This window comes from Bombus fervidus, chromosome 9 (genome assembly GCF_041682495.2).
Source record: "Bombus fervidus isolate BK054 chromosome 9, iyBomFerv1, whole genome shotgun sequence".
Classification (NCBI taxonomy): domain Eukaryota; kingdom Metazoa; phylum Arthropoda; class Insecta; order Hymenoptera; family Apidae; genus Bombus; species Bombus fervidus.
This window is the reverse complement of record NC_091525.1, coordinates 10,548,285-10,563,847: the sequence shown is the minus strand read 5'-3', so window position 1 is coordinate 10,563,847 and position 15,563 is coordinate 10,548,285. Positions and strand designations below refer to the sequence as shown.

General features: G+C 37.7%; 1 protein-coding gene across 10 annotated transcripts in view; it reads left to right on the top strand.

The window, feature by feature from the left end:
* The window catches only part of Efa6 (Exchange factor for Arf 6), an 82,104-nt gene that overhangs the window by 41,130 nt on the left and 25,411 nt on the right, over positions 1 to 15,563 (top strand). For 7 of the 10 annotated variants that reach the window (XM_072010975.1, XM_072010978.1, XM_072010972.1 and 4 more), the window contains exon 2: positions 10,571 to 10,637. In XM_072010975.1, the coding sequence (XP_071867076.1) occupies positions 10,571 to 10,637 (67 nt within the window). Of the gene's footprint in view, positions 1 to 1,038; positions 1,253 to 10,570; positions 10,638 to 15,563 lie in introns of those variants that run through there. The other 3 variants (XM_072010979.1, XM_072010973.1, XM_072010974.1) reach the window with 2 other exon arrangements.

The following is a 15,563-nucleotide window of genomic DNA, read 5'->3' as shown; positions in this document are numbered from 1 at the left end:
GACTATTTCGCGGCGTCGATTAGCCGAATCGTAGCGAGAATTTACACCTCTTGCTGACGCGTTTTCCTCGCGACCGCGTCTCTCCGCGAACGGTCGTAACAGTAATCGATCGACGATATGGTTTCTTCAGAGAAGATATTGGAGAATGTTCGAGTAAGAGGTACGAAGGTTCTTTTAGGGGAAAATAGAGCGAGACGAGGTATCGATGTTTTTCTTAAATAAGACACGCAAATGAGTAGTTATCCTGTGATGATGAGGATTCGATCAAAGAAACCTAACAGCTCGACTACGTCGTTCCTATCATTTTTAACTCGATTATATTTTTCACACGTTAAAACGTATGTTGCGTTTGAACAAAATACGATAAAGTCTTGACTCGTTTCGTTTTTCTGAGACCTTCTTGAAACATATCGCAAATTCCTTTTGTTTGTTACAATGGCAAGATTGAAATATATAAAATTCGAGGCTCGTAGCAGGGTTAATAAGAGCCAACATTAAATTTCGTCAAAAGCATCTGCTTTGTTCTTTATATTTTTGCTAGCCACCAAACCAAAAAATCTGAGATCTACTATTTCAGGAATTCTGATGGCGCTAAGGTTAAAAAGCCTCGATTCCTCAAACTCCTCACGCTCTCAACATCCATCGATGCAACCTCCGTCGAACACATGCAGCGAGTACTCTTTCTCTCTCTCTCTCTCTCTATCTTTCTCTACTAGACCTATTCTCTCTACAATTAAATTCCTACTAATTCTTCGTCGTACCTTTACCATTGCTAAATCAACTCCAATTCTTTGGGAACTGTCCAACGGTCGCTTGAAATGTCATTTCACCCAAATGTCGCAACCTGAGGGTGTCGTATCGACATTGGTTCACATTGTTGGTCGATCATCGTCGTACGCAGTTCTTTAGCATCGTGGTGCGTTATTCTGTGGCTAGTTGGACGCTGTCCCGAGGAAAGTCAATGTCACGGCAGACAAAAATACTGTTCGGCTGGCATCGGCTGACGCCGCGCCGTTTGAATTCTGATCCGTGACCGAGATTCTCGATCAGTCGGCGTTTCGCGGAGCCACGTAGTTGTGGTGTTGTTGTTATTGTTGTTCCTGCCTCGGGTGCGTCGCATAGCGAGGGACGTGCCTTCCGCCAAATGCCCTGTTTTACGTACTGCCTGTGGTGTTGCTGCCGTCCCCTAGATCGATACTTGTCCAGGCGTGGGGACAGGTTCGATTACGTCGAGTATATACCTCTGTATCAGGTGAACACGCTTTGTCGAGTGGCATCTGTCGTGTGATAAACGTCGGTAATTAGCTAGTCACCAGTCGGACGATTTTCTTTTATCCTTCTTTTTCTCGACCCCCTTTAGATATCTCGTTTAATCTTTTGAGTACTCCGAGCGCTTTTAGCCAGTGTTGTTATAAGTTATGAATGCATATATATCGTGTATATTCTTGGTGCGAAAGTGGCACGAAAGAGTCGATAAATGTGTGGCCAAACGAGTTTCCTTAGCTTTTTTTCCCTTAATATTCTGCTTATGAAAGAGAATTCATATTTCTTCTTCCAGAGACGATTCCACGGTTTGTTGAAGTTTGAAAAAAATTGAGATGTCGTGTAACATCGTGAGATAAACTGTTCCTTCTTTAGACCGTGAAAAATATTCCTTTTATTTCTAATATACGTAGTTCTGTAAAGTGTCTCTATCATTCTACAATCGTACCATGACAAGACGATATATACGAGTTTGTTGATAACGTTGCGTTTATGTAACTTTTATATAATATTTCACACAGGTAGATATCGTCGTGATCTTTAGTGGGTCAGAATTATCCTGTACGCCATGCAAAATATTATAGTAGCCACAACAAATACACCTCTTTTTATTTATTTTTTTTTATTTTTTAAAAGGAACGTCGATGCCCATGGTATTTAATACTCAAAGGGTTAATTTTCTTTTACTTTAAGCTTGTTTGGAAGAGTAAGCACGTACCACGAAGTCGATGAGGGGATTGGATACCTTTGTTCTTTCTTGTAATTGTCAGCATGATTCGCCTTCATTGTGCATTGTCTCGTTTGGTTTTAATAGCTTGAAGAGGCGTGGCGATGAATTTACAATTGTTGCGTGCAGTTTGATCGAGTATTATTTTGTGCAATGTTTAACTTATTCGCGTAGAATGGGAAATTGTTATAACCAATGAACTTTTTAGGAGCAAAAGCTGGGCCATTACGAGCGTGTCTGACTTTCATCTGGCCGCTGTCCAATTAGTTAAACGCGTGTAAGAATATTGGACTTTAATGTACTTATGTGCTGACAAGATGTTTATACACTGTATATCGTTCATCAAAAACTTCAGATACATGTATCTTTACAGTTTTTCAATAATTTTTATAGTTTCTGAAATGCTTACATTAATGAAAGACAAACGAACTTACCACTCAACCCAATATCAATTACTCAAGACCTGTGACAAACTATTACTGATAATATTAGTTGAAATGTACAAGACGACCCAGATATATCCTTTTATTACTATCCAGAACAATCCCCCCTCCCAAAAAAAAGAAAAAAAGGAAAAAAAATCGCACGATCAATACCAATCAAAATTTTATCTGGAATTTTATATGCAAAATTTATAAAATACCAAAAGTGGTAGAGAAGATACGCGTAATATGCAAAAATGAACAAAATATCCAAAGTACAGCGCTCGTTATAATATTTGATAGGAGAAACAAAATTCTGTTTAGGTTTCATCATTTTCGGTTATAACCACAAAAATTCGCATAAATATGCACGGTTTGATTATAATATTTAGCGAATGAAACGAATCGTTGCTTAAACTCTGTCTCTTTAATCACGTTCGTAAAAATTTGAATTTGCATAAAGAAACAACTCCGATATTTAAAACGTATTTATCGAAAGAGACTCTACATGGAAGAACGCAAACATTTCTTACTACGAATATCGGTATCGACTATTAAACCGAGCCAATCCGCACTCTATATACGTGTTACGAAACCTCTTCGTTGCGAGCTTTTGGAAGAGACGAGTTCCATGCAAACTCGTAAATTCGGTGAAGCGCAGAATTACAAGGCCTGCGTGTAATCGCACAGCTGCCCACGCAGAAATCGGGGCATCAAACTGGGATCGAGCCGGTCGGTCGAGGGCGAACTTCTCCCACGAAATTGTTTCGCAACACCGGCGGTTCGCTCAACTTGAGAACTTTCACGGGACGTGGCTGAACTTTCTACGCCTTCTGCCGACGATGTTATCGGATCTGAAGATTTATCAGAACGAACGGCCGCTCGAGCGTCACTTAATGAGGTCGAGATGAATTAAGCTGATGATGCGGGCTTTTTCGGAAACAATGGAGCGGTAACGCGAGTACTTTAAGTAATAAGCCTTTCTGTTAGGGTTGGAGAAAGTCCGAAGATGCGAACCTAGCCCCAAATTGTATTGCCGGAGGATCCTGTTCGATTACTTTTTTTTAACTACTTCGTTAGCTGTCGAAACTTTTGGTAAATGAATTATATGTATAACAGCTGATACGAAAGGGAAGATTGCGAGGGTTGATAGAAACTAAGGGGCGAAGAGAAAGTCGTTGATATTTTATATTTTATAGGAATATCTACAAAGTTCACGCATCGATATCCCGAAGTGAAAAAGCAGTCTCGCAACTTCTAGATTCGAGTTGTAATTTAAATGGATTTTGTAATCGCAGGTAATCGATCAAGACTGTACTGTAATTTAGAACGCGGCAGAAATGTAGAATATAGGTATGTCTATAAAATATAAATACGCTATATACAGTATAAAACAACGAATAAATTATTGACACGAATTATCGACAAGGCAAACAGTGCACGCAAATACGAAATATAAATGGAAAGTTACACGTGCGTTTAAAGTACGAAAAAAACTAGTAATAAAAATTGTAAAGAAAATTAACAACGCATCGCGACGTAAAATATGCAATTACTGCGGATATTTATGCGTTTATACGAAACGTAACGTAGCAAAATCTATCGTATCACTCGAGTATAGTACTCGGCTGGCATTTAAGAAAATCAAACGAATCTTCGTACGAACTTCAGTTTCTTTTATTGCGTTCGCCAAACGTACGAATTTGCATAAAGCTCCGCAGCCAAGTAATAATAGAAATTGTAGGAAAGTCACTAAATGTCACGAGAGGGGTAAAAGTACACGTGGTGGAAGACGTGTGTATAATAGGGCATATGTGTATATATATATACGTTCTGACGCTGTTACAACGCGATTTCGCACATCGATCAGTGGCGTCAGGACACGAAGGTCGAGCAGGCCGACAAGCCTTCGTTCGTAAATCAATTTCGAGGGTGCACTCGTGTGCGCGTCGATGCATTCCGTAATAGATTTCGACTAAACAGGTCAGAGAGATCCGGCTGTACTGAAATTTCGGTGTAAACACGCCTGTCCCGTTCACGGCGCACAAAGCGTCTCAGGAAGATGCAACATCCATTTATGAATGCGGACCTAGTAATTGGACGATGCTCCTCTACGGAGAGATTGAGGGTTGTCGATCTTGCTGTTCAAAGCGACTGTCATCCACCGAACGCAAGAGTTCATTTAGTAAACCAGCTTCTCGAATCGTGTACAGAATGCATAATGGAAGAGTAAGAGGGAAAAAGCGAAGGAATGTCGCAAAGTAGACAGCTTCGTTGAGAAAGTTCAGTTTCAATATGTTGGTCCGTTAGAGGAGGAACAACGTTCCACGTATTTAATTGTTTTATGGCTTGCAAAACGAAGTTGTCGAAGAAAAAGTAAGAACGATTAATAAAGTATTAATCATTTCTATCTGTGTCTTGTTCCTGTACTATTTACTAATTATTGATTCGCGATAGTTGTGCAGTCCCAGTTCTCGGAAATAAAATGTGCTTTGAGACGGGAAATCATGGAAAACGATCGTTCCTCGTTTTTTACCCTTTACCTATCGATTCCTGCTTCTTTTAAATTTTATATCTCGCTTCGTTGTATTTTGGATGTTTAATACTAACTTTTGAGAATCGAACGATATTTCGCAATGGAGTGGATCGAAGTAATCGCGTCGTGAATTTTAATCTTCAACGTGGAATCGTCAGAATTATTTGATCGTACAGATGGTAATTCAAATCCATATTGAGCGTGTTAATTTTTTCAACAATAGTAATGGACAGTAAATTGTGGAGGATATAGGACATTAGAATTTGTGAAGTTTACCGTACACTGTATTAGTCAAATTGCTATATAATTTTTTAATAAACGTAAGTTTCCCTTATATTTGTATTTATCAGTGTTAAAAAGATCTTTTTGTATTATTTATTTTATTCTTTAATACTCGATAGAAGGAAATGATATTTTTCCTTCTATGCACGATATGTATGAGATTGCTTTCTTTTCGATCGTGTAGCATTTGCTATGCATCAGTCTGTGCAACACGTATGAAAAAGATTCGAGTGAAACCTCTGGCGCACATCGAAAATGGAGAAGGCATCGTTCCAGCCAAGACTTTTCTCATTACGGATGTTGAATATATAATCTTCCATGCTATATGCAGCATAGTCCATTCCTCGCTATTATTCAGACAGATCAGCTTACTCTTTATTCTTTCATTACTTATTATTCACTGTTCGTTCTACATAATGCAGTTTTCCATTTGTTATGAAAAACACAAGAGCAACATTTACCTTTGTTCCACATGATAACGATTTATGTTAATCGCGTATGTAACAATTAGAAATTTCAAAATTCGTTCGCGTATCGCAAAGCATATGTAAATAAAATTACATGAATTTAAAATCATAGTTCGACTTAAAATAAAGAAGCTCTGTTAAGGCTGTGCGGAAAGTTTTTGGATATCGATATTTTTCAACTTTTTACTTCTATTTCTCACTAAAATTATAGCGTGGAGAATAAAATTATTTTATATTTCTCTTCTATAACATATCGAACATAAATATTTTGTATAAAATTATTTCTATTATTCCTGGATTTTCAGTATAAATACCTCGTACAAAACTATAGCTACGTACAAAGTATCTTTCTGAAATTAAATAATTTTATCTAAGCTTCGAATTGCTTAACCCAAGTCCAACGACGCCAGTACTAAATCAAACGAGCGTTAAATTAAAAATTGTGCAATCTCTCGGTGAAATTTATCGTATAGTTTATTACCATAGAGTTTAAAATCGTAGCCCGATACTTGATCCGATATGTTTATACATTGCCGATAGTTATGACACCTTTGAAATAGTAATATCAGTATCCATACGTATGATAATAATCCGCGATTAGGACACACGTAAACCGTTCGTTCGTTCTAAGCGGTAAATATACTGTGAACGTTGAAATACGATGAACGTCACTGGGCAATTGCAATTAAATTACCAAGGAAATTAGCCTGCACTGTGGATAATGCATTCGTGAACATAGATAGTCGCGTTGCACGGACAAACTGACCCACTCTCAGCGTATACAGGGTGTTCCTGCATTAAATATCAAATTAGGAATTAGTTAGACTTTCGTAACTAGATTAATTCTCTTTATACTTGGCCATTAGATTAGGTTTCGGTCATTTTACATAAACTTTGGTATCTGCTTCTTGCAGCTTGTTTCTCCGTTCAAGTATATGTAGCAAATATTTGTTAAATATTTTTGCTTGAAAGAAAGAAAAGAAATATTTTTAACGATCCTGTTCTCCTCGTTTCTTCCTCGCATGTTTGCATCTCTTTCGATATCTTCATTTTTCGAACGCTTTACTCATAAAAAGTGTGGAATACCGGAAAGGTAGTAAAATTACATCGGATACTAAAACGAGATATTTCAAACTATGCATATTTTAATAATATCTATTCGAATATAATATCCATTTTGTTTTATACGGAGACCAACAGAATTAAGACCTAAAGAGCCCATCGTTCTATTATAAAAGAAAAAACAAATCCATCAGATTTGAGTCTAAATTGCAGTGTAATCGTCTTCGGAAGACGAACTATCACGCGTAAAATATAAGAAGTCCATTTGCAATCTATCTTCTCATCAAACAATTTCCGTACATAATTTTACACCTGTTAAGTTCAATTTTCACTTCCAATTTGTACATTTAATTTAATTTTCACTTTCGAAATGAAGATCCCAACGTTTAATTAAAACTTAACAGCTCTATTTTCAGCTTCACTTACTATTAAAAAAAAAAAAAAAGAAAAAGAAAAAAATTCTCGTTTAAATGGAAATTACAATTTTCCACTTTGCAAGAAGAATCGCCACGTAGAGGAAGAAATATTCCCGAGCTTCCTGGCTGCGCGGAAATTTTTCACGCCGCCGAACAGCAATAAAGCGGAACGACGTGGTCCGCGCTGAACACACGGTATATTCGAAAGATTTACATTTTCCGTCCAGCGGCGGACAATGTTTCACGGGGGGAGGTATGATGGGGCTAAGCGGCCGTGCATCGAAACAATAGCGCGAGACGGTCGCATTTGCGCGGGATGCACACGTATAGCTGCTGCAGTTTCTCGTTATTGTTAGCGCAAGGCACGATACATAAGTGCATGCGACGTTCAAGTTACGTGAAAGCTCTGTCTGGCCTCGTGTTTCCAGTCAGACGGTGCACCTTCCGCGATACAGCCACGAGATTGCATGTTTCGTTGTCTTTCTTGCCTGTGATCGACGCGGCTCGCCTGTTAAACGCCAGTCATTTACCACCACACCTTGTAATTTCTCCTTTGGATCGTTTCTCCTTCTGGGTTAATCTACTTGTTCGTTAAGTGGAAGTTGCTGCAGCGGCGATGCACGAAATTCGACGAAATTAAAACTCGCTGGATTTCTTTACCGTCGCGATGATAACTGACTCGAGAGATTCTGTCGAATAATTGAATCTGTTATTGATTGTTACGGGCGTTTGCCACGGGTTAGCGAGGTTTTTGGTTGACTAATCGAAAGTTAGAGTTGGCAGATTCAAAGCAATCGAAAATCAATGGCGGAATTTTTTAGTATCGTCGTAACAAATGAATTTGTTTTTGACGAACAATTTAATGTATCTCTTGACGGAGGGTTGCGCGCTGTTAAGGAGGTTTTCGTTAACTAATTGTATTCCAGGGTTGAGAGATTTAAAGGAAGTAAAAATATTTTGAGAATAATTTCACTTCGACGAATAATTTAATGCGTGGCTTGACGAAGATTCGTAAGGGATTGGGTAAGTTTTGCTGATAAAATGACCAGTTATCTGGACATTTAGAGTTACGTAATTTGCTTTTGTTTGGCTTCATAGGACTTATCTAAGAGATTGTAAAAAGCGGTGAAGAATTATTACTGGCAATTTAGCTTCACAGTCTCTATTTAGAGTCGATTGGATATCGTGAAATTTGTAAGAGGGAAGGGGCATTTTATCGAGTGGAAAGTTTGTATGGATTTTATAGTTTTCCAGTATTTTGAATTATTGGACATTAAAGCGAATTATATCGAGACGTTTGTTTGCTAAAAGCGATCAATTTGACCTTTATTTTATTTTCAGTTAATAGACCTCGCAAATAATTTTTCCTTCGTCTATTTTGTAAAACATATCGTCTCCACTTTCGTTGTAAACATCTCATCCTAACGTAAATACATTTTATTCGATTAAAAACAAAAAATGTAATCATATTCTTCGATAAATCGAAGAAAAATTTATGAATTATAATGTTAATCCACGATATGTTACAATGAAGTTAGTAAAGCGTGGCGTGGCAACTTGGATCTCTTTGTACGCTTCAGCTACTCCTTTATTTGTCCAAGAAGAAGGATTTGCCCATGTTAACAGAGTTTCTGTCTGGTAACGTCTTATCCGTCTTCGCGCTCATGACGGGTAGCTTCTTGTAAACAATTTCGTTTCCAGTTCCTCATGCACCGTGGAACGCTATTTCCCCGGAGGCAAGCCGCAGGAAATCGAAGAGACAGCGACGGAAGAAATAGGGGACAATTTTTCAGAGAAGTTGAGAGCCGCGAAGTAACGCCGTGGAACTATACGGAAAGTCGTATATACAGACGTTCGAGGGTTGAAATACGTTCCTTCGCTTTCCTTGTACCTCTCACTCCCTCTTTCTGTTCAATAACTTGCAAAATGACTTATTACGTTTGAACGTATGGGATGCCGTTTCCATCGAGTTCCAATTTGCCGAACAAATACCAACCAATTTGTCCATATTCCACTGAACTACGGAGAAAAGCAATAATTGCGAACAAGTATCAAACGGTGTTCCTTGTATCTTTGAATATTTAGCCGAATTTACATTGTTCACGTTGGAGTTTCACTGCCGATTAAAAGGACGTTTTTCGCGATGAAACGTGCACGGTGAAACAATGGAAATGCGGCTTTACTCGCTGCTCGACCAAACTACCGGCCGTGTTTGAACCTGCCTTTATCTTCGACCGCTGTTTATACTTTAAATATTCCAAGACTTGTTGGTTGATTCATCGTCCGTATCAATACGTTTTGCATAATTTTGTACGAAGTAAGTTAGGAAACAATATCTGCTGGATTCGTCGGGCAGATATTGCGAGTTACCAGCGTAAGTTATGTAAAATACGTTCGTTTCCTCGGTCGTTCCATTCAACCGATGATGTGAAAATTGCATAGCGTTACGTAAGCGTGGGAATAGTATAGCGAGATGGATTTTAGCAGCAATGGGAATACTACGGCTCTTTGATTTACTTGTTCCGCCGGATTGCCACGATTGTTGTATAACCAGCGAAATATCGTAGGAAGCTTTATTTCGTTACCAAGTTAATCACATTGACCTCTATTCCCATACTTTCTCGATCAATGATAAATCATTATAAATTCTAATATCGATAGCGAGCAACTAAAATCCTATTGTGTTTATTAGAAAATATTATAGTGGGCTTACGTTTGTAGCGACTGTTTGGACGATGCTGTGTTATTTCTTAAATAATTCCTCCCATCAAACCACTTTTACGTGTCTTCTACTTGCTATTTTTATTACATATATTTAATACTAAAATCACGTAAGAAGAGGAACTTTGGTAATATAAAACTAACGAAGAATATATTATTAAACTCTTCCTTTATAAAGCATGAAAAATGTGACTTGCTACGCGTCAGTCTTCTGCGATCTTCGCGTAATCTTATTACACTAAAAATAATCTAACGATCGTTGCAATTAAGATGGAAATAATTCGAGTAACATCTACACCAAAGGAACAACGCTTTACTATAATCGTTTTATTTTAATTATCAACGTGTACCAAGTTCACCTCTGTTACTATCAAAAATTCAAAAACGATAAAGGCACGTAAGATGGTTTCATCGCAGAATGTGTAAAGAGGATGTGTAAAAGAGGACGAATAGAATATGTAATAATAGGGAGGCATATTTGCATAATGGCGGTTCGCTATTCACCCCGTTGGTCGGTTGGCCAGGGGGCTACAGCGAATTGTGTCGTCGAATTGCCAAAAGCCGGTGGGGCAAGTAGACGCCCTCCTAGCGGTGCATGGCAATTCGTCGTACCTGACCAATTGATCCTTCTGCAGAATGCGTTTTCATAGAAACGATGTCTGTTGCTTTTGCAGGTCGAGGCCGGTGACGTCATACTCAGGGTGAACGAAGTCGATGTCAACCGATTCAGTACTAAAGAAGGTAAGAAGACCGACCTGCTTTAGCTCCTCTCTCTCTCTCTCTCTCTCTCTCTTTCTCTCGCGCTCGCGATATAATGCACATTCGCCCAAGTGCACTCGTTCTCTCTTCTCTCCCTTTTCCTCCCCTCTTTCATGGTTCCTCCTCTTTTAGCCCTGCTTGAAAGGTACAACCTTTTTGTCCGCGATATAACGTATCGAATGCTCGCAGGATTTGTATTCTCGCGTTCTGTGGTCGAGATTTGGCAATCGACGAAGATTAATGTTGCGTTTAACGACCAGAACTATCGTCGAATAAAGGGCAGCAGGACTGCGTTTTCAGTGACTCGTATCGATAGTCAAATTGAAGCGAGATATATGTTTCATCAGCTACGATATTCGTATTGTGTTAAAAAGACGAGCAACGTCGCTTAATTATATATTTTAAGCAAATATATTGTGCTATGCATACCCCATGGTGTTCGAATATCGACGCGAGTCATTGGTACATGAACTTCATTTATCTATCCCAAATTTTAGTCGATGCCGGAGGCAATGTCGAAGACAATGCAAGGTAGGAAAGAATCTTTCGTTGATAGATTTTCCAGAAATCATTGAGATCTTGGAATATGCACCGCTATAAGTTTGTAAAACTTTTATGTGGAAGACTTTGATCGCTCTGGTAGTTCGATTGGTAAGAATCGAGAAACTTGATTTACACAGTGATGATTCTTTGGCGAAATTAGTAAGTAGTTTATTTATCTCATTCATAAATTCGCAAGGAACTCGATTACTCGCTCAAGCTGAATCGATCATTTATCCGAGTTCTCGCCGAAATAAAATCTGTCGGTACAGAGAACGAAAACTTGGAAGATCGACGTGATCAACTTTCTCGTAATTGCGATACAATTCTCGAACGTCCAGAGAGTTACGATGGAAAATAAAAAAGAAAAAGGGAAAAAGCGAGAAAGAACGTAGATCGATCGAGTGAAAGTCGGCTCGCGCTTTATCCCACGATTGTTCTTGCAGGGAAGGTCAATGAAACTCGCGCTCGGGCGTGAAAAAATCGCGGACGTTCGGCTTTTCGACCGTAAAACAACAGGAAAACGCAATTGTTCCAACCTGAAGATTCACGATTCGACGTTTCGCCGCGCGTTTCACGCGGAGATGGCAATAATTCGCGAGGGACGACCGTTTTATCGGGATTTATTGGGAATATATACCGAACGGCTGGATTTTCCATAAAACACCTGAGAATGCCTGGGAAATTTATATCGTGATTTCCGGCGGAAGTCGTCTGACGCAAGATTTCACGGTATCTGCTCGAGTGTAGAGAAATCGAAAGTTCAGCGATAACAAGAGCAAACAGGAGATTTCGCACGAACAATCGTTTAATTGTTAAATTACTTTTTTCTACTGAAAACAATGAGAATACTTCTACGAAGATTAGAATTCCCATAATACTTATATATCGTCGTTGCAATGCAACAAAAACGTAACTAGAAATTTGGAAATTTTAAACGCGTTGCTAGTCTCAGACACGTCTAATATTTTCTCTATAAAAGTTACATAATTTTTTAAATGGCCACTAAATGGCAGTTCATTGAAATATTCGTTGTTGGTTGTAGGAAGTTAGTTTTTAGTTGCAGTTAGTCGCAGACGTACTTAAAAGTAAGTAGAGAATGCAAACAGTGTTGTTTATCCCAACATTATAAAACATTCCCTTAGTTATTTAATTACAAGTTTAGTCGTTCAATGAAATTGATCTTTTTGGTCTCCTGAGAAATCACCTTTTTCCAGTTGCGCCATTGATGCTTTGGGACGGTGATACATCGTACGTAATTAAAACGATCACATCTGACAATCTATTATTTAGAAAATAAAGCGAACCGGACTTTTGTCATTTAGTCCGTATAATACAACTTCATCTGAAAGATAAAAAGCACAGGGAACTTCGGATATTTCAACGTATCTTGCAAAAAGGAAAAATTACAATTGGAATGTTTTAACTAAGTACAACAGTATATTATTCGAGCCATGTACGATTCTTTACCAGTTAATAAAATCAATACGATTATTTATTATTCCAACGAAAAATCTTATATTCATATATTCAAGCAAACCACGGAAACTATAATAATTATGAATGGTTTCCAAATGCAGTAAAAAGTCTCTATGTGTTGTACGTATACGTTGAATATTTCCAGTCCATACAAGATATAAATACTATCTTGGAGGAGCATTTGCAAAGCTTGCAGCAGAAATCGAATTGAAGTCATCATTTTCTATGAATATTTACCATTTATGTACATTGAACGTTTTCCAAGAATAATATCAGTGGCGCACATGCAAGGAGATCACGATTAAACGAGAAGACTCCGCGAGATATTCTATATTTAAATTATATTCAAGAATTCGATGAAATATCACGATGTTCGTTTCGTTCTGTTTGCGTTTTGTCCCGTCAATATGGTTTCGATCTATTCGTCCGATTTGCGCGGTATCAAATAAAATTCATAGAGAGTCTAACACGCGATGGCTATAGAAATAGAACTGGATAACACGAAGGAGAATCGTATACGTAAGTTTACCTCATTCAGATTAGAAATAAATGAGACACTGTTTTTGCTTGACCCTAGCTTAACCTTTCGATCTGTCAAGTGCCCCATTCGTCACGGAAAAATTATTTATTCATAGAAAGAATCGAGATGCGAGTAATAATCATCGACGAGACGCGATAGAAGTTACAAGGAACAGAATGAAATAAAATTTTATTCGTTTATACTTGGCAGTTTTATCGATAGATCTTGAGACGGTTGGATATCGTATGGATTACGTTTTGGTTAATTTTGTTTAATATTTGTAACATTGTTTTAAAAAATGGTTAAAGGAATATGGTATAGAAGTTGCACATTTTTGTTGGCGATTTACCACTGTTGTATATTTTATGATTCGTATCTCTTCATAGTCTCTATCTCATGCATTTTTGACGCGTCATTTATCCTCTGCTCTAGCTTGGCTATCTCGTTTCCCTTTCCCCATAATTTAAATTTCTAATTGAATAATACATATGCATGAGGGCAATGTCTTGAAAACTATAAATTTGTAAGATTCTCAAAGAAATATCACGAGCATTAGACGAAAATTTGTGTCTAATGGAGCACCGAGAACCATAGTGATTTAAGTCAGTCCATTACTCACTTTTATAAAATAACGTACTATGTTTACGACTATAGAAAATTCATTACGTTCTTTAAAATCGATAAAGACGTGTCGCAGCAGATATTATTAGATTATGAATTTTCATGCAAATTCCCGGCCACGAAAAGAAGATAGGACTTAGATAAATATTTGATTTACCTTCTAATAACGAGTATTTATTTCGAGTATTTTGTATATTTTCTTACGTATATCCTGGCTATTTTTACAAATTCCAGTTTCCTGAAAATGCATAATGAACAGAACTAAATGATACCTTTAAAAGTTGAAATACATAACTAAGTATAAATTCTCAGATTCTCGACTTATGTATACAGCGCTATCATTTTCAATTCACTAATTCTAGACATTTGTAAAAATAATAACAATAATAATAAACGAAGGAGGAGAAAACTCGGGAAAAAGCAAGAAAACAAAACGTTGGGGCAATCGGTTCGCGATGTCCAATGACGAGGAGAAAGCAAAGTTAAACGAGATTCGAGAAAGAAATTTCATTCAGGCGACCCTTCCATCATGAGACGGCGAACAGTCAAACGAAATTACAAACGAACTGGACTCGAACTCACGAGTAATTCGAAGCAAAAATCGAGTTAAGATGGTCGTTGGATTACGTTAGAGACCAGAGGAACGAAAGAAGGCGGAAGTTTCCCTTAGAAGCAACGAAGTTTATCAAAGTTTCTATTCTTTACAGACGTCCATCTCTCGACGAATTTCTCGCGCTTGTTAGGATCGCGTTGGTAATTTCGTGCACGGGGCTGAAACGTCGGCCATGCAGGTCATTAGCGAGAATTTTACCATGACACGACGCTAAATTTGCGCCGTGCACGCGAAATGGGACACTTGATTGACTGTATTACCGGTTGCTCGCGAATGCTGTCCGCTGCATCAAACCAAACGATCCTTGCTCAATTTTATATCGACGATACAGTTACCCTTTTGGCCGCCTACTATCCATTTTGCAATTCTGTCAGAATTTCCTTTCTTTCTGTTAAACGTTGATAATTGAATATAACGTCAGTCTAGTTGGTGGATTTTTTAATCCGAAAATTGTAGCTTGTTAATTGGAAGAGATCGATTAATTCGTCGTTCTGAACGTCAATGTGTCTGGGTCACAATTATTTCTTAGTTCACGGGTCTTTTTTACTTTTACATGTCGCCTTATTCGTTCTATAAAATTGAATTTCATAATTCATTGTCTAATCTTGCAATTGTAAACGTTTCTCGTTGAGAGACGGTTCAAGGGATGTAGGAAATGATTCTGTTCTTTGCATCTATTAATTTATTATAATACACTATATTTTTAACTTAAGAGACACGCCTGAAATTAACGTAAATCGCATCTTTTCTTTTAAACTGAAATTATTTATAAATCATCGAAATGGAGAATTTCTTTATGTTTCTAATATTAATAAAATAATATTCCAAATAAGGCGTGAATATAAAATTGCGAGAAGCAAGCTCAACAATTCTTTCTCCGATACGATGAATGAACATTAAAATAGATACTACTTGGTTACTAAAATAAAATAGATAGAAATATTGGGTTGTTTACTACAATAAAAATAGATACTAGCTTCTTTGTTAGAATAGAAATAGAGGTCAAGTTGACGAATAGTTACTCTCTGATCGATTTCGATGGCCCTGAAATGTGATGTGAAGATCGTCATTCTGGGAAACATTTTCCTATACATGTAACGGGTGGTCGGTTTTAGTTTTTTACGAGCCATACACG